General features: G+C 45.1%; 1 protein-coding gene across 2 annotated transcripts in view; it reads right to left on the minus strand.

Annotated features, from left to right (window-relative positions):
- Positions 1-18,806, minus strand: part of mark4a (MAP/microtubule affinity-regulating kinase 4a) — a 106,835-nt gene that overhangs the window by 38,408 nt on the left and 49,621 nt on the right. For both annotated transcript variants that reach the window (XM_061740663.1, XM_061740665.1), the window contains exons 4-10: positions 8,077-8,125; positions 7,872-7,937; positions 6,609-6,679; positions 6,190-6,246; positions 3,093-3,227; positions 2,909-3,010; positions 1,433-1,552 (exon numbers count right to left, since the gene is read on the minus strand). In XM_061740663.1, the coding sequence (XP_061596647.1) occupies positions 1,433-1,552; positions 2,909-3,010; positions 3,093-3,227; positions 6,190-6,246; positions 6,609-6,679; positions 7,872-7,937; positions 8,077-8,125 (600 nt within the window). The remainder of the gene's footprint in view (positions 1-1,432; positions 1,553-2,908; positions 3,011-3,092; positions 3,228-6,189; positions 6,247-6,608; positions 6,680-7,871; positions 7,938-8,076; positions 8,126-18,806) is intronic.

An 18,806-nucleotide genomic window follows, 5' to 3' on the forward strand; every position in this document is an offset into this window, starting at 1 on the left:
TCCCGTCTGGTTTGTGAGTTTCTGCTTCACTCCCGTCTGGTTTGTGAGTGAGTTTCTGCTTCACTCCCGTCCGGTTTGTGAGTGAGTTTCTGCTTCACTCCCGTCTGGTTTGTGAGTTTCTGCTTCACTCCCGTCCGGTTTGTGAGTTTCTGCTTCACTCCCGTCTGGTTTGTGAGTTTCTGCTTCACTCCCGTCTGGTTTGTGAGTTTCTGCTTCTCTCCCGTCCGGTTTGTGAGTGAGTTTCTGCTTCACTCCCGTCTGGTTTGTGAGTTTCTGCTTCACTCCCGTCCGGTTTGTGAGTTTCTGCTTCTCTCCCGTCCAGTTTGTGAGTTTCTGCTTCACTCCCGTCCGGTTTGTGAGTTTCTGCTTCTCTCCCGTCTGGTTTGTGAGTTTCTGCTTCACTCCCGTCTGGTTTGTGAGTTTCTGCTTCACTCCCCTCCGGTTTTTGAGTTTCTGCTTCACTCCCGTCCGGTTTGTGAGTTTCTGCTTCACTCCCGTCTGGTTTGTGAGTGAGTTTCTGCTTCACTCCCCTCCGGTTTTTGAGTTTCTGCTTCTCTCCCGTCCGGTTTGTGAGTTTCTGCTTCATTCCCGTCCGGTTTGTGAGTTTCTGCTTCTCTCCCGTCCGGTTTGTGAGTGAGTTTCTGCTTCTCTCCCGTCTGGTTTGTGAGTTTCTGCTTCACTCCCGTCCGGTTTGTGAGTTTCTGCTTCACTCCCGTCCGGTTTGTGAGTTTCTGCTTCACTCCCGTCAGGTTTGTGAGTTTCTGCTTCACTCCCGTCTGGTTTGTGAGTTTCTGCTTCTCTCCCGTCTGGTTTGTGAGTTTCTGCTTCTCTCCCGTCTGGTTTGTGAGTTTCTGCTTCTCTCCCGTCTGGTTTGTGAGTTTCTGCTTCTCTCCCGTCTGGTTTGTGAGTTTCTGCTTCACTCCCGTCCGGTTTGTGAGTTTCTGCTTCACTCCCCTCCGGTTTTTGAGTTTCTGCTTCACTCCCCTCCGGTTTTTGAGTTTCTGCTTCTCTCCCGTCTGGTTTGTGAGTGAGTTTCTGCTTCACTCCCGTCTGGTTTGTGAGTGAGTTTCTGCTTCACTCCCGTCTGGTTTGTGAGTTTCTGCTTCTCTCCCGTCTGGTTTGTGAGTTTCTGCTTCACTCCCGTCCGGTTTGTGAGTTTCTGCTTCACTCCCGTCTGGTTTGTGAGTTTCTGCTTCACTCCCGTCTGGTTTGTGAGTTTCTGCTTCACTCCCGTCTGGTTTGTGAGTTTCTGCTTCACTCCCGTCTGGTTTGTGAGTTTCTGCTTCACTCCCGTCTGGTTTGTGAGTTTCTGCTTCACTCCCGTCCGGTTTGTGAGTTTCTGCTTCACTCCCGTCCGGTTTGTGAGTTTCTGCTTCTCTCCCGTCTGGTTTGTGAGTTTCTGCTTCACTCCCGTCTGGTTTGTGTCTCTTACCTCCAGCGTGCAGCGCTTGGTCGGGTTCAGCACCAGGAACCGGCGCAGGATTCCCTCGCAGTCGGTGGACATGTAGAAGGGAACGCGGTACTTTCCCCTCAGCACACGCTCCCTCAGCTCCTGTAGGGCGGGAAATAGAGAATCAGGTACAGAATCAGGCGGGAAATAGAGAATCAGGTGGAGAATCAGGCGGGAAATAGAGAATCAGGTACAGAATCAGGCGGGAAATAGAGAATCAGGTAGAGAATCAGGCGGGAAATGGAGAATCAGGTGGAGAATCAGGCGGGAAATAGAGAATCAGGTACAGAATCAGGCGGGAAGTAGAGAATCAGGTGGAGAATCAGGCGGGAAATAGAGAATCAGGTACAGAATCAGGCGGGAAATAGAGAATCAGGTGGAGAATCAGGCGGGAAATAGAGAATCAGGTAGAGAATCAGGCGGGAAATGGAGAATCAGGTGGAGAATCAGGCGGGAAATAGAGAATCAGGTGGAGAATCAGGCGGGAAATAGAGAATCAGGTACGGAATCAGGTGGAGAATCAGGCAGCAAACGCTTCCGAACCAGTGGTGGACTTGCCCCGTTACTATGACGATGGGTCCATGGGAAAGGCCCCTGGGAACCTAACCCTAACCTTGAGGTTCTGTCCGTTACCGTCCCAACCAGTGGGGACTAGGGATGGGCGGTTTGGACTATAAAAAAGTATAACGATAATTTCTGGCATTTATCCTGATAACGATAAAAATGACGATAAAAAAATACCAATTCAACTCCACCTTTGTAACTATAAATCTATCACCACATTCAGTCTTTGGAGCCAAAACACTGCTGTAAAAGATACTAAATACTAAACTACACCCATTACATTGAATTAATAACAAACAATTAAATTAGTCTGTACTGCAAAACTGGAATGACTCCTCGCTCTCAGATCCGTTGTTCGTTCGTTCGTTCGTTCGTTCGTTCGTTCGTTCGTTCGTTCGTTCGTTCGTTCGTTCGTTCGTTCGTTCGTTCGTTCGTTCGTTCGTTCGTTCGTTCGTTCGTTCGTTCGTTCGTTCGTTCGTTCGTTCGTTCGTTCGTTCGTTCGTTCTTTCTTTCTTTCTTTCTTTCTTTCTTTCTTTCTTTCTTTCTTTCTTTCTTTCTTTCTTTCTTTCTTTCTTTCTTCCTTCCTTCCTTCACGTACGTTGTGCGTGGATTTAACACAGAACCATAAATCTGACTTTACATAAAAACGTCACCAACGGGAATTTATCGTTTTTACTGTGAGATACAAATTCTTACCGTGGGGAATTTTCTTGACGGTTCATCGTCAAAAACACGATAAACCCGTTACCGTGGGAACCTAACCCTCACCTTAAGGTTCTGTCCGTTACCGTGGGAACCAGCGGGGACTTGCCCCGTTACCATGGGAACCAGCCGGGAGCTAACCCTCACCCTCACCTTGAGGTTGTCCCGTTACCGTGGAAACCTAACCCTCACCTTGAGGTTCTGGCCGTCGAAGGGCAGCGAGCCGCTGACCAGCGTGTACAGGATGACGCCCAGACTCCACACGTCGACCTCCGGCCCGTCGTACTTCTTCCCCTGCAGGATCACACAGCTACGTAAACCTCAAAGCTCAGGGCGTAAGAGAAAACCAGCAGAGGTTTCAGTGAGAGGAGATCACCTGGAACAGCTCCGGCGCGGCGTACGGCGGAGAGCCGCAGAACGTGTCCAGCTTGTTCCCCAGCGTGAACTCGTTGCTGAAGCCGAAGTCGGCGATCTTGATGTGGGCGTCGGCGTCCAGGAGGAGGTTCTCCGCCTGCAGGAGAGGAGAGGAGGTTAGTGAAGGAGGGAGGAAGTTAGTGAAGGAGGGAGGAGGTTAGTGAACGAGTGAACGAGGGAGGAGGTTAGTGAAGGAGGGAGGAGGTTAGTGAACGAGTGAACGAGGGAGGAGGTTCTCCGCCTGGAGGAGAGGAGAGGAGGTTAGTGAAGGAGGGAAGGAGGGAGGAGGTTCTCCGCCTGGAGGAGAGGAGAGGAGGAGGTTAGTGAAGGAGGGAAGGAGGGAGGAGGTTAGTGAAGGAGGGAGGAAGTTCTCCGCCTGGAAGGAGAGGAGAGGAGGGAGTTAGTGAAGGAGGGAAGGAGGTTAGTGAAGGAGGGAGGAGGTTCTCCGCCTGGACGGAGAGGGATGAAGTCCCTCTCCAGGATTATAAACTGCAGCTTTTTCCTTCGTCGGTGATTAAGACGCTGACACTTTTCTCTGACACAGATTAACTAATCCCAGATTTCCCCTGGAGCGTAATCTGCTGGTGAACGAGTGAACTATTCCGTAATCTGCTGGTGAACGAGTGAACTATTCCGTAATCTGCTGGTGAACGAGTGAACTATTCCCCCGGAGCCTAATCTGCTGGTGAATGAGTGAACTATTCCGTAATCTGCTGGTGAACGAGTGAACTATTCCCCCGGAGCGTAATCTGCTGGTGAACGAGTGAACTATTCTGTAATCTGCTGGTGAACGAGTGAACTATTCCGTAATCTGCTGGTGAACGAGTGAACTATTCCCCCGGAGCGTAATCTGCTGGTGAACGAGTGAACTATTCCCCCGGAGCGTAATCTGCTGGTGAACGAGTGAACTATTCCCCCGGAGCGTAATCTGCTGGTGAACGAGTGAACTATTCTGTAATCTGCTGGTGAACGAGTGAACTATTCCGTAATCTGCTGGTGAACGAGTAAACTATTCTGTAATCTGCTGGTGAACGAGTGAACTATTCCCCCGGAGCGTAACCTGCTGGTGAACGAGTGAACTATTCCGTAATCTGCTGGTGAACGAGTGAACTATTCCCCCGGAGCGTAATCTGCTGGTGAACGAGTGAACTATTCCGTAATCTGCTGGTGAACGAGTAAACTATTCTGTAATCTGCTGGTGAACGAGTGAACTATTCCGTAATCTGCTGGTGAACGAGTGAACTATTCCGTAATCTGCTGGTGAACGAGTAAACTATTCTGTAATCTGCTGGTGAACGAGTGAACTATTCCGTAATCTGCTGGTGAACGAGTGAACTATTCCCCCGGAGCGTAATCTGCTGGTGAACGAGTGAACTATTCCGTAATCTGCTGGTGAACGAGTGAACTATTCCGTAATCTGCTGGTGAACGAGTGAACTATTCCGTAATCTGCTGGTGAATGAGTGAACTATTCCGTAATCTGCTGGTGAACGAGTGAACTATTCCGTAATCTGCTGGTGAACGAGTGAACTATTCCCCCGGAGCGTAATCTGCTGGTGAACGAGTGAACTATTCCGTAATCTGCTGGTGAACGAGTGAACTATTCCCCCGGAGCGTAATCTGCTGGTGAACGAGTGAACTATTCCGTAATCTGCTGGTGAATGAGTGAACTATTCCGTAATCTGCTGGTGAACGAGTGAACTATTCCGTAATCTGCTGGTGAACGAGTGAACTATTCCCCCGGAGCGTAATCTGCTGGTGAACGAGTGAACTATTCCCCCGGAGCGTAATCTGCTGGTGAACGAGTGAACTATTCTGTAATCTGCTGGTGAACGAGTGAACTATTCCGTAATCTGCTGGTGAACGAGTAAACTATTCTGTAATCTGCTGGTGAACGAGTGAACTATTCCCCCGGAGCGTAACCTGCTGGTGAACGAGTGAACTATTCCGTAATCTGCTGGTGAACGAGTGAACTATTCCCCCGGAGCGTAATCTGCTGGTGAACGAGTGAACTATTCCGTAATCTGCTGGTGAACGAGTAAACTATTCTGTAATCTGCTGGTGAACGAGTGAACTATTCCGTAATCTGCTGGTGAACGAGTGAACTATTCCGTAATCTGCTGGTGAACGAGTAAACTATTCTGTAATCTGCTGGTGAACGAGTGAACTATTCCGTAATCTGCTGGTGAACGAGTGAACTATTCCCCCGGAGCGTAATCTGCTGGTGAACGAGTGAACTATTCCGTAATCTGCTGGTGAACGAGTGAACTATTCCGTAATCTGCTGGTGAACGAGTGAACTATTCCGTAATCTGCTGGTGAATGAGTGAACTATTCCGTAATCTGCTGGTGAACGAGTGAACTATTCCGTAATCTGCTGGTGAACGAGTGAACTATTCCCCCGGAGCGTAATCTGCTGGTGAACGAGTGAACTATTCCGTAATCTGCTGGTGAACGAGTGAACTATTCCCCCGGAGCGTAATCTGCTGGTGAACGAGTGAACTATTCCGTAATCTGCTGGTGAATGAGTGAACTATTCCGTAATCTGCTGGTGAACGAGTGAACTATTCCGTAATCTGCTGGTGAACGAGTGAACTATTCCCCCGGAGCGTAATCTGCTGGTGAATGAGTGAACTATTCCGTAATCTGCTGGTGAACGAGTGAACTATTCCGTAATCTGCTGGTGAATGAGTGAACTATTCCGTAATCTGCTGGTGAATGAGTGAACTATTCCGTAATCTGCTGGTGAACGAGTGAACTATTCCGTAATCTGCTGGTGAACGAGTGAACTATTCCGTAATCTGCTGGTGAATGAGTGAACTATTCCGTAATCTGCTGGTGAACGAGTGAACTATTCCGTAATCTGCTGGTGAACGAGTGAACTATTCCGTAATCTGCTGGTGAACGAGTGAACTATTCCGTAATCTGCTGGTGAACGAGTGAACTGATGAATGAGTGAACTGGTGAATGAGTGAACTGGTGAACTGGTGAATGAGTGAACTGGTGAACGAGTGAACTGGTGAACTGGTGAATGAGTGAACTGATGAACGAGTGAACTCACCTTCAGGTCTCGGTGGACGATGTTCTTGGTGTGGCAGTAGTGGACGGCAGAGACGATCTGTGGGGACGAGACAAGGTCAAGGTCAAGGTCAAGACAAGGTCAAGACAAGGTCAAGGTCAAGACAAGGTCAAGGTCAGACCTCAAGGTCAGAGCTCGTACCAGCAGGAACCGGCAGGTGAATCATTACCTAATAATTAATTAATAGTTAATAGTTACCTAATAATTAATTAATAGTTAACGGTTACCTAATAATTAATTAATAGTTAATAGTTACCTAATAATTAATTAATAGTTAATAGTTACCTAATAATTAATTAATAGTTAACGGTTACCTAATAATTAATTAATAGTTAATAGTTACCTAATAATTAATTAATAGTTAATAGTTACCTAATAATTAATTAATAGTTAATTCTTACCTGTCTAAACTTTGCTCTGGCTTCAACTTCCTTCATCCTCCCATGAGACACGAGGTAGTCGAACACTTCCCCTGGAAATAAAACCATAACTATTAATGTAAAACCATTAATAAATAACTTCACCTGGAAATAAAACCATAACTATTAATGTAAAACCATTAATAAATAACTTCACCTGGAAATAAAACCAGAAACATTAACTTCCCCTGGAAATAAAACCATAAACATTAACTTCCCCTGGAAATAAAACCATAAACATTAACTTCCCCTGGAAATAAAACCATAAACATTAATATAAAACCATAAACATTAACTTCCCCTGGAAATAAAACCATAAACATTAATATAAAACCAGAAACATTAATATAAAACCATAAACATTAACTTCCCCTGGAAATAAAACCATAAACATTAACTTCCCCTGGAAATAAAACCATAAACATTAACTTCCCCTGGAAATAAAACCATAAACATTAATATAAAACCAGAAACATTAACTTCCCCTGGAAATAAAACCATAAACATTAACTTCCCCTGGAAATAAAACCATAAATATTAATATAAAACCATAAACATTAACTTCCCCTGGAAATAAAACCATAAACATTAATATAAAACCAGAAACATTAACTTCCCCTGGAAATAAAACCAGAAACATTAATATAAAACCATAAACATTAACTTCCCCTGGAAATAAAACCATAAACATTAACTTCCCCTGGAAATAAAACCATAAACATTAACTTCCCCTGGAAATAAAACCATAAACATTAATGTAAAACCTGGAAATAAAACCATAAACATTAATGTAAAACCTGGAAATAAAACCATAAACATTAATATAAAACCATAAACATTAACTTCCCCTGGAAATAAAACCATAAATATTAACTTCCCCTGGAAATAAAACCATAAACATTAACTTCCCCTGGAAATAAAACCATAAACATTAACTTCCCCTGGAAATAAAACCATAAACATTAACTTCCCCTGGAAATAAAACCATAAACATTAACTTCCCCTGGAAATAAAACCATAAACATTAAAACTACAACCATTAACTTCACCTGGAAATAAATCCATTTACCATTAATATAAAACCATTAATAAATAACTTCACCTGGAAATAAAACCATAAACATTAACTTCACCTGGAAATGAAACCATTAACCATTAAAACCACTACCATTAATGTAAAAACACAACCGTTAATGTAAAACCACAACGTTAAACCCTAACCATTAACGTAATGAAAGTCCTCACCTCCGCTGGCGTACTCCATCACCAGGTAAAGGGTTTTGTCCGTCTCAATCACCTCGAACAGCTGGACTGTAAATAAAAGAAATAAAACATTTATCTCTCTTATCCATCATCTATAAACCTGCTGACGTCAAACATTTATCTATTTACCATCGTTGCTACGAACACGAACAGGCCTAACCCTAAACCTAACAGGGCGGTAACTTACCGATGTTCGGGTGATTCAAGCCTTTCATTATTCGAACCTCCCGGAAAAGCTGAAAGAGGAAAGAGAATTTGATCATCATATTGACAGAGATCTGCGGAGGAGTCTCTGAAAACATTTATCTCGTCTAAAAACCAGGGATTTACTTCACAAACTGATCTGTGAGGGTTTGACAGATTCCAGACTCAAAGCTGAACTTCCTTTTTCATCTAATTGTTGTTCGTTTGAACGGCTGAAATCAATTATTTCAATATAAGAATGTTCAGCTCCGGAGACGTAAGTAATGTGGAGATGGATCCATACTCTATTACTATTATTAAATTATTATTAATACTATTAAAATTAAGAAGAAAAAACCTCTCCAAACATCACGCACGTGTCACATGATACCCAATACCTTTAATCACGTATCAAACCTTTGACATTAGCTGGAAACATCACTTTAGCCACAACTCCTTGTGCTAAATATTGTGAAGTATTTTCTTTATCTTTACTTTAGCGAGCACTCACATCTCAGTTGTGGTGCTGGATTCTCCTAACCCTTTCTTTTAAATCGTAAATGCATCTCATTTAAATACCAGTTTTGCAATGACAATATGCAAACACTTCATTATCAATTTGGAAAAAGGTCCAACCCTCAAATGTGTGGAGTCTGCAGACGACTAGTGTCAGAGCAGAGGTGGAGGAAACTAACCCTAACCCCAACCCCAACCCTAACTCTAACCCCTAACCCTTACCCTTACCCTAACTCTAACCCCTAACCCTTACCCTTACCCTAACTCTAACCCCTAACCCTTACCCTTACCCTAACTCTAACCCCTAACCCTTACCCTTACCCTAACTCTAACCCTAGCTCTAACCCTAACCCCTAACCCTAACCCTAACCCCTAACCCCTAACCCTAACCCTAACCCCTAACCCCTAACCCCTAACCCTAACCCTTACCCTAACTCTAACCCTAGCTCTAACCCTAACTCTAACCCCAACCCTAACTCTAACCCCTAACCCTAACCCTAACCCCTAACCCTAACCCCTAACCCTAACTCTAACCCCTAACCCTAACCCTAACCCCTAACCCCTAACCCTAACCCCTAACCCCTAACCCTAACCCCTAACCCTAACCCTAACCCCTAACCCTAACCCCTAACCCTAACCCCAACCCCTAACTCTAACCCCTAACCCTAACCCCTAACCCTAACTCTAACCCTAGCTCTAACCCTAACCCTAACCCCAACCCCAACCCTAACCCTAACCCAGGGCAGGTTAGGGTAAGGGTTAGGGTACCTAGGGGTAAGTAACCCTAACCCTAACCCTCTGCTCTGGGGTAGGGGTAGGGTTAGGGTACCTAGAGGTAACTAACTCTAACCCAGAACGGAGGGTTAGGCCCAGTCCCAATCCCCCCTAGTCCTAGTTTTCAGCCCTACCCCTAAATTTTGTGTGTTCCTGTGAGGGTACTGGTGTCCCAATTCCTCTTTGCATCTAGGGCTAGGAGACATAACGAGGGCTAGTGTGAATCTAACCCTTCACAGTGAGGGTTTTCAGATGCTGACTTCGCGACCGGGGGCCTGAGAAAATTTCCCAGAATGCTTTACGTCATCATTTGCAGAGTTTATAAAAAAAAACATAGCGGCCATTTCTTATTTTTTAGTGAATAAAATCAATATTTTGAGTTAGTTTCTGCAAAAATGTGTTTTGATTACATTTCTAGCGAGAAATATATATTTTACTTTCATAATATTCACTCAGTGAATGTACATAATCACTCGCTTGCCCTTTTGCAGAAGATTACGCCAGAATAAAGGCTGATTTATGGTTCCGCGTTACACCAACGCAGAGTCTACGGCGTAGGTTACGCCGTACCCTACGCCGTAACCTACGCCGTATCCTACGCCGTAGGTTACGTGCCGATTTAACGCGGAACCATAAATCGCCGGCGATCCTCTCTTCCCCGAAAACTTCGGATTAAATTTCTTAACAGGCGTTATTTGGATAAACTGAGCCCAGGTTGGGGATCTTAACGGTTACTTTTACGCCTGAAAAAATATTAAAACTTAATAAAGTGACATATTAACAGCGCTACAGCTGAAATTAAAACAGCTTTTAGCTCTTCCTGTTATGGTGTGACGTTTGTGCAAACGTAACTACGCAGTCGCTTACGTACCCGAACGTAAACCACGCAGTCACGTAGCAAGTGGTGTCCCAATCCCTAGGGAAAATTACAAGGGCCCTACCGCTTGTGGCTTCATTTTTAGGGCTAGTGGTAGAAAGTACGTGGGGTTGGGATTGGCCCTTAGGGTACCTAGGGGTAACTAACCCTAACCCTCTGCTAGGGTTACCTACCCCTAGCAGAGGGTTAGGGGTAGGGTTAGGGGTAGGGTTAGGGCACCTAGGTGTAACAGCCATTTTCCTATGTGGGTTTTCTTTGTAAATGTTTTAGTTTGTACTGTGGGCGGCGCTGTGGTAACTTCAAACAGTTTTTGACCTAGGCTGAGGTGTCTGCAGATAGTAGCAGAAATTATAGCTACTTAATAGCAAACAGATGTGTTGTATTTGCTGGACTTGAAGACCAGAGACGGGAAATGTGTGGACATTGATTTGTGAGAGCCAAGCCTGGCGCGCGGCAATAAATTGCAACGACATCCACCAGGCCCGGATAAAGAGGGCAGGGGCCCCTGGGCAGAAATTCTTGGTGGTCCCCAACCTTTTCTGAACCAGGACCGGTTTAATGTCTGACAATATTTTCACGGTCCAATCTTAAGGTGTAGCTGATAAAAACGAAATAAAACCACAAGATCGGCATTAAAAACTGTGCTATTTTCTCTATAGTAATAATAATAATGAATAATAATAAAACATAATTTTCGAAAAAATAAAATGAAATAACGGAAATAGTAAATTAACTTTAATATGAGTATTTCTATAAATTGGTTTTTATGTTTGTTTTCTTATTGACATTATTTAAAGCCAGGCTATTATTTTATTTATTAAGGAGACCGATATTTAGTGCTTTTATCTTGAAGGCGCCTCGCTGAGACCTTGTAAACATCCGGTGCTTCGGACTTTAATGGTAAAAGTTTAACGGCAGTAGAACGTGTCTGAAAGACTAAACTAGTGTCTTGAAAGCTAAAGTGGTGCCCAACTGACACAAAAATCACCTGCTGATGAGGATTTGTGCAAATTGTATGCCATATTTATGTCCAGTTTGAGTTTGGTCGCTCATGTATTGTTGTTAACGGTACCTTTATTGCCGACCAGCGAGCAGCTGGGCTGCGTTTATAAGGACAGTGACGTCCGACTGCTAGCTGTTTCACCAATCAAAACATTCCATTTTGGTTAAAAAAAACCCAATCCCTAAAAAAAAAACAAAAAAAACAAAGAGGCTCGGCCATGGGCCCCTAGATGCGCGTGGGCCCCTGGGCGCCCGCCCATAATGCCCATTGGGTAATCCGGGCTTGACATCCACCATCAAGTAAGTGACATTGGAAAGCCACTTACACTCGGGGTAACTAACCCTAACCCTAACCTTCTGCTCTGGGTTAGGGTTAGGGTACCTAGGTTAGGGTTAAGGTACATAGGTGTATCTACCCCTAACCCTAACCCTAACCTTCTGTTCTGGGTTAGGGTTAGGGTACCTAGGTTAGGGTTAAGGTACATAGGTGTATCTACCCCTAACCCTAACCCTAACCTTCTGTTCTGGGTTAGGGTTAGGGTACCTAGGTTAGGGTTAGAGTTAGGGTGCCTAACTCTAACCCTAACCTTCTGCTCTGGGTTAGGGTTAGGGTACCTAGGTTAGGGTTAAGGTACATAGGTGTATCTACCCCTAACCCTAACCCTAACCTTCTGTTCTGGGTTAGGGTTAGGGTACCTAGGTGTATCTACCCTAACCCTAACCCAGAACAGAGGGTTAGGGTTAGAGTTAGGGTGCCTAACTCTAACCCTAACCCTCTGTTCTGGGTTCTTGGGTGATGGAGTACGAACCCGCACCTTCCCTTTCATGCTAACACCAGAAATGCTACGTTCACAAAAGGCCACGGTTGAAAATAAACTCTTCTCCTTCACGTTGCTGAAGAAAAGGATGTGATAAACTATTCCTGTCCCCTTTTCTCACTTCCTCCCCTTCTCATGTCCCCCCTCCTCCTCCGTTCTCTTCCTTCAGCCGGTTCCTCCTTCAGTCTTTTCTCCAGCTGGGCCTGACGTCACTGTTGCCATAGCAACCGGGTATTAAGCCCGGGCTCTTCCCCAGCGTTTTCCAGCTGTTTCCAGCTGTTTCCAGCTGTGCTGCAGGGAATCCTGGGAAATGTAGTTTCCGCTGAGGCGTCTTATCCCCCCGAGCTCTAATTCCCTCCAGATTGAGGAGGGGGTTTTAAATCTGTCACAACAACAATCCCCTGACGACACGTCAGCGCTAACGGCCGTTAGCGGTCAGTGCTAACGGCTGTTAGCAGCCAGCGCTAACGGCTACAGGAAACAGCAGCTGTGCTTGAATCTGAAGCTCCTGCTGAAGCTGTAACTCACGTCCAGCGGATGTTACAGAGAGTTAGTTCATCGTTATCTCCGCTATTTTGCAGACGTTTTTGTAAAAAGGGTGTGTTTTGTTGTAACTTATGTGGACTAAACCATTTCTAGGAACGGGGGGGGACTAAACCTTTAAAGACGTGTTTAGCTCATTATTGCACGATTATAATGAGCACTGCTAACATTGCGCTTTCAATAAATACTACTGCATTGTTCAGACATTATTAATTCTGTCTCAAATTATTCTAGCTATTATTCTAGCTTTACTAATGGGGGGGGCATGTCCCCCCTGTCCCCCCCGGGACTTTCGCCCCTGCTTTCTACCGTCTACAAATGCAGAAATGTTCATATCTTTCATTCCATTTATTAAGTGATTAGTCTCCTCCTGGTCTTGGTTTCTCCGTGTTTAGAAGAACTTCCTGGACTCAAAAGGGAAAAAAAGAGATGAAAAAAGAAAAAAAAAGAGGAAAAAAAGATGAAAAAAGAGAAAAAAAAGAAAAAAGAGGAAAAAATATCAAAAAAGAGGAAGAAAGAGGAAAAAAAGATGAAAAAAGACAAAGAGGAAGGAAAGAGGAAAAAAGATGACAAAAGAGAAAAAAAGAGAAAAAATGATGAAAAAGAGGAAAAAAGAGAAAAGAGAGGAAAGAAAAGAAAAAAGTGATGAAAAAAATAAAAAAAGGAAAAATGATAAAGAGGAAAAAAAGAAAGGAAAAAAGAGGAAAAAATATGAAAAAAGAGGAAAAAAAACTCCGTGTTTATAAGAACTTCCTGGACTCAAAAGACCAGGATTCCTTGTGAACAGAGCATGTGCAGAAAACAACTTCCTGTTCAGTTTGATGGGGATATTCCGTTAGGTGTTTACATGACCCAATAATCAGTTTTAAAAGGAGTAACCCAGGGCTCATATTGGGGGTTTTAAAAACCTTAATATGAGTAAATTCTGGTTATTAAAGGGGTTATTGGTGTTTACATGGCCGTGTAACCGGGTTATTGATCATATTCGGGTTTTAAAAGGTTATTAATGCTGGAAACACAGTCATTAACAGCGTTTCCTCGTTGTGTCTGAAAACACCGACATGAACAAACGGGAGTTTGTCAACGACGTAAACTCAACCGTCAGACGTAAACTCAACCGTCAGAGACGTAAACTCAACCGTCAGACGTAAACTCAACCGTCAGACGTAAACTCAACCGTCAGACGTAAACTCAACCGTCAGACGTAAACTCAACCGTCAGACGTAAACTCAACCGTCAGACGTAAACTCAACCGTCAGACGTAAACTCAACCGTCAGACGTAAACTCAACCGTCAGACGTAAACTCAACCGTCAGACGTAAACTCAACCGTCAGACGTAAACTCAACCGTCAGACGTAAACTCAACCGTCAGAGACGTAAACTCAACCGTCAGACGTAAACTCAACCGTCAGACGTAAACTCAACCGTCAGACGTAAACTCAACCCTCAGACGTAAACTCAACCGTCAGACGTAAACTCAACCGTCAGACGTAAACTCAACCGTCAGACGTAAACTCAACCGTCAGACGTAAACTCAACCGTCAGACGTAAACTCAACCGTCAGACGTAAACTCAACCGTCAGACGTAAACTCAACCGTCAGACGTAAACTCAACCGTCAGACGTAAACTCAACCGTCAGACGTAAACTCAACCGTCAGACGTAAACTCAACCGTCAGAGACGTAAACTCAACCGTCAGACGTAAACTCAACCGTCAGAGACGTAAACTCAACCGTCAGAGACGTAAACTCAACCGTCAGACGTAAACTCAACCGTCAGACGTAAACTCAACCGTCAGAGACGTAAACTCAACCGTCAGACGTAAACTCAACCGTCAGACGTAAACTCAACCGTCAGACGTAAACTCAACCGTCAGACGTAAACTCAACCGTCAGACGTAAACTCAACCGTCAGACGTAAACTCAACCGTCAGACGTAAACTCAACCGTCAGACGTAAACTCAACCGTCAGACGTAAACTCAACCGTCAGACGTAAACTCAACCGTCAGACGTAAACTCAACCGTCAGACGTAAACTCAACCGTCAGAGACGTAAACTCAACCGTCAGACGTAAACTCAACCGTCAGACGTAAACTCAACCGTCAGACGTAAACTCAACCGTCAGACGTAAACTCAACCGTCAGACGTAAACTCAACCGTCAGACGTAAACTCAACCGTCAGACGTAAACTCAACCGTCAGACGTAAACTCAACCGTCAGAGACGTAAACTCAACCGTCAGACGTAAACTCAACCGTCAGACGTAAACTCAACCGTCAGAGACGTAAACTCAACCGTCAGAGACGTAAACTCAACCGTCAGACGTAAACTCAACCGTCAGAGACGTAAACTCAACCGTCAGAGACGTAAACTCAACCGTCAGACGTAAACTCAACCGTCAGACGTAAACTCAACCGTCAGAGACGTAAACTCAACCGTCAGACGTAAACTCAACCGTCAGACGTAAACTCAACCGTCAGACGTAAACTCAACCGTCAGACGTAAACTCAACCGTCAGAGACGTAAACTCAACCGTCAGAGACGTAAACTCAACCGTCAGAGACGTAAACTCAACCGTCAGACGTAAACTCAACCGTCAGACGTAAACTCAACCGTCAGACGTAAACTCAACCGTCAGACGTAAACTCAACCGTCAGACGTAAACTCAACCGTCAGAGACGTAAACTCAACCGTCAGACGTAAACTCAACCGTCAGACGTAAACTCAACCGTCAGAGACGTAAACTCAACCGTCAGACGTAAACTCAACCGTCAGACGTAAACTCAACCGTCAGACGTAAACTCAACCGTCAGACGTAAACTCAACCGTCAGACGTAAACTCAACCGTCAGACGTAAACTCAACCGTCAGACGTAAACTCAACCGTCAGACGTAAACTCAACCGTCAGACGTAAACTCAACCGTCAGACGTAAACTCAACCGTCAGAGACGTAAACTCAACCGTCAGACGTAAACTCAACCGTCAGACGTAAACTCAACCGTCAGACGTAAACTCAACCGTCAGACGTAAACTCAACCGTCAGACGTAAACTCAACCGTCAGACGTAAACTCAACCGTCAGACGTAAACTCAACCGTCAGACGTAAACTCAACCGTCAGACGTAAACTCAACCGTCAGACGTAAACTCAACCGTCAGACGTAAACTCAACCGTCAGAGACGTAAACTCAACCGTCAGACGTAAACTCAACCGTCAGACGTAAACTCAACCGTCAGACGTAAACTCAACCGTCAGAGACGTAAACTCAACCGTCAGACGTAAACTCAACCGTCAGACGTAAACTCAACCGTCAGACGTAAACTCAACCGTCAGACGTAAACTCAACCGTCAGACGTAAACTCAACCGTCAGACGTAAACTCAACCGTCAGACGTAAACTCAACCGTCAGACGTAAACTCAACCGTCAGACGTAAACTCAACCGTCAGACGTAAACTCAACCGTCAGAGACGTAAACTCAACCGTCAGACGTAAACTCAACCGTCAGAGACGTAAACTCAACCGTCAGAGACGTAAACTCAACCGTCAGAGACGTAAACTCAACCGTCAGACGTAAACTCAACCGTCAGACGTAAACTCAACCGTCAGACGTAAACTCAACCGTCAGACGTAAACTCAACCGTCAGACGTAAACTCAACCGTCAGAGACGTAAACTCAACCGTCAGACGTAAACTCAACCGTCAGAGACGTAAACTCAACCGTCAGACGTAAACTCAACCGTCAGACGTAAACTCAACCGTCAGACGTAAACTCAACCGTCAGAGACGTAAACTCAACCGTCAGACGTAAACTCAACCGTCAGACGTAAACTCAACCGTCAGAGACGTAAACTCAACCGTCAGACGTAAACTCAACCGTCAGACGTAAACTCAACCGTCAGACGTAAACTCAACCGTCAGAGACGTAAACTCAACCGTCAGACGTAAACTCAACCGTCAGACGTAAACTCAACCGTCAGACGTAAACTCAACCGTCAGACGTAAACTCAACCGTCAGACGTAAACTCAACCGTCAGACGTAAACTCAACCGTCAGAGACGTAAACTCAACCGTCAGACGTAAACTCAACCGTCAGACGTAAACTCAACCGTCAGACGTAAACTCAACCGTCAGACGTAAACTCAACCGTCAGACGTAAACTCAACCGTCAGACGTAAACTCAACCGTCAGACGTAAACTCAACCGTCAGAGACGTAAACTCAACCGTCAGACGTAAACTCAACCGTCAGACGTAAACTCAACCGTCAGACGTAAACTCAACCGTCAGACGTAAACTCAACCGTCAGACGTAAACTCAACCGTCAGACGTAAACTCAACCGTCAGACGTAAACTCAACCGTCAGACGTAAACTCAACCGTCAGACGTAAACTCAACCGTCAGACGTAAACTCAACCGTCAGACGTAAACTCAACCGTCAGACGTAAACTCAACCGTCAGACGTAAACTCAACCGTCAGACGTAAACTCAACCGTCAGACGTAAACTCAACCGTCAGACGTAAACTCAACCGTCAGACGTAAACTCAACCGTCAGACGTAAACTCAACCGTCAGACGTAAACTCAACCGTCAGACGTAAACTCAACCGTCAGACGTAAACTCAACCGTCAGACGTAAACTCAACCGTCAGACGTAAACTCAACCGTCAGACGTAAACTCAACCGTCAGACGTAAACTCAACCGTCAGACGTAAACTCAACCGTCAGACGTAAACTCAACCGTCAGACGTAAACTCAACCGTCAGACGTAAACTCAACCGTCAGACGTAAACTCAACCGTCAGACGTAAACTCAACCGTCAGACGTAAACTCAACCGTCAGACGTAAACTCAACCGTCAGACGTAAACTCAACCGTCAGACGTAAACTCAACCGTCAGACGTAAACTCAACCGTCAGACGTAAACTCAACCGTCAGACGTAAACTCAACCGTCAGACGTAAACTCAACCGTCAGACGTAAACTCAACCGTCAGACGTAAACTCAACCGTCAGACGTAAACTCAACCGTCAGACGTAAACTCAACCGTCAGACGTAAACTCAACCGTCAGACGTAAACTCAACCGTCAGACGTAAACTCAACCGTCAGACGTAAACTCAACCGTCAGACGTAAACTCAACCGTCAGACGTAAACTCAACCGTCAGACGTAAACTCAACCGTCAGACGTAAACTCAACCGTCAGACGTAAACTCAACCGTCAGACGTAAACTCAACCGTCAGACGTAAACTCAACCGTCAGACGTAAACTCAACCGTCAGACGTAAACTCAACCGTCAGACGTAAACTCAACCGTCAGACGTAAACTCAACCGTCAGACGTAAACTCAACCGTCAGACGTAAACTCAACCGTCAGACGTAAACTCAACCGTCAGACGTAAACTCAACCGTCAGACGTAAACTCAACCGTCAGACGTAAACTCAACCGTCAGACGTAAACTCAACCGTCAGACGTAAACTCAACCGTCAGACGTAAACTCAACCGTCAGACGTAAACTCAACCGTCAGACGTAAACTCAACCGTCAGACGTAAACTCAACCGTCAGACGTAAACTCAACCGTCAGACGTAAACTCAACCGTCAGACGTAAACTCAACCGTCAGACGTAAACTCAACCGTCAGACGTAAACTCAACCGTCAGACGTAAACTCAACCGTCAGACGTAAACTCAACCGTCAGACGTAAACTCAACCGTCAGACGTAAACTCAACCGTCAGACGTAAACTCAACCGTCAGACGTAAACTCAACCGTCAGACGTAAACTCAACCGTCAGACGTAAACTCAACCGTCAGACGTAAACTCAACCGTCAGACGTAAACTCAACCGTCAGACGTAAACTCAACCGTCAGACGTAAACTCAACCGTCAGACGTAAACTCAACCGTCAGACGTAAACTCAACCGTCAGACGTAAACTCAACCGTCAGACGTAAACTCAACCGTCAGACGTAAACTCAACCGTCAGACGTAAACTCAACCGTCAGACGTAAACTCAACCGTCAGACGTAAACTCAACCGTCAGACGTAAACTCAACCGTCAGACGTAAACTCAACCGTCAGACGTAAACTCAACCGTCAGACGTAAACTCAACCGTCAGACGTAAACTCAACCGTCAGACGTAAACTCAACCGTCAGACGTAAACTCAACCGTCAGACGTAAACTCAACCGTCAGACGTAAACTCAACCGTCAG

Source organism: Cololabis saira, chromosome 14, assembly GCF_033807715.1.
Source record: "Cololabis saira isolate AMF1-May2022 chromosome 14, fColSai1.1, whole genome shotgun sequence".
Classification (NCBI taxonomy): domain Eukaryota; kingdom Metazoa; phylum Chordata; class Actinopteri; order Beloniformes; family Belonidae; genus Cololabis; species Cololabis saira.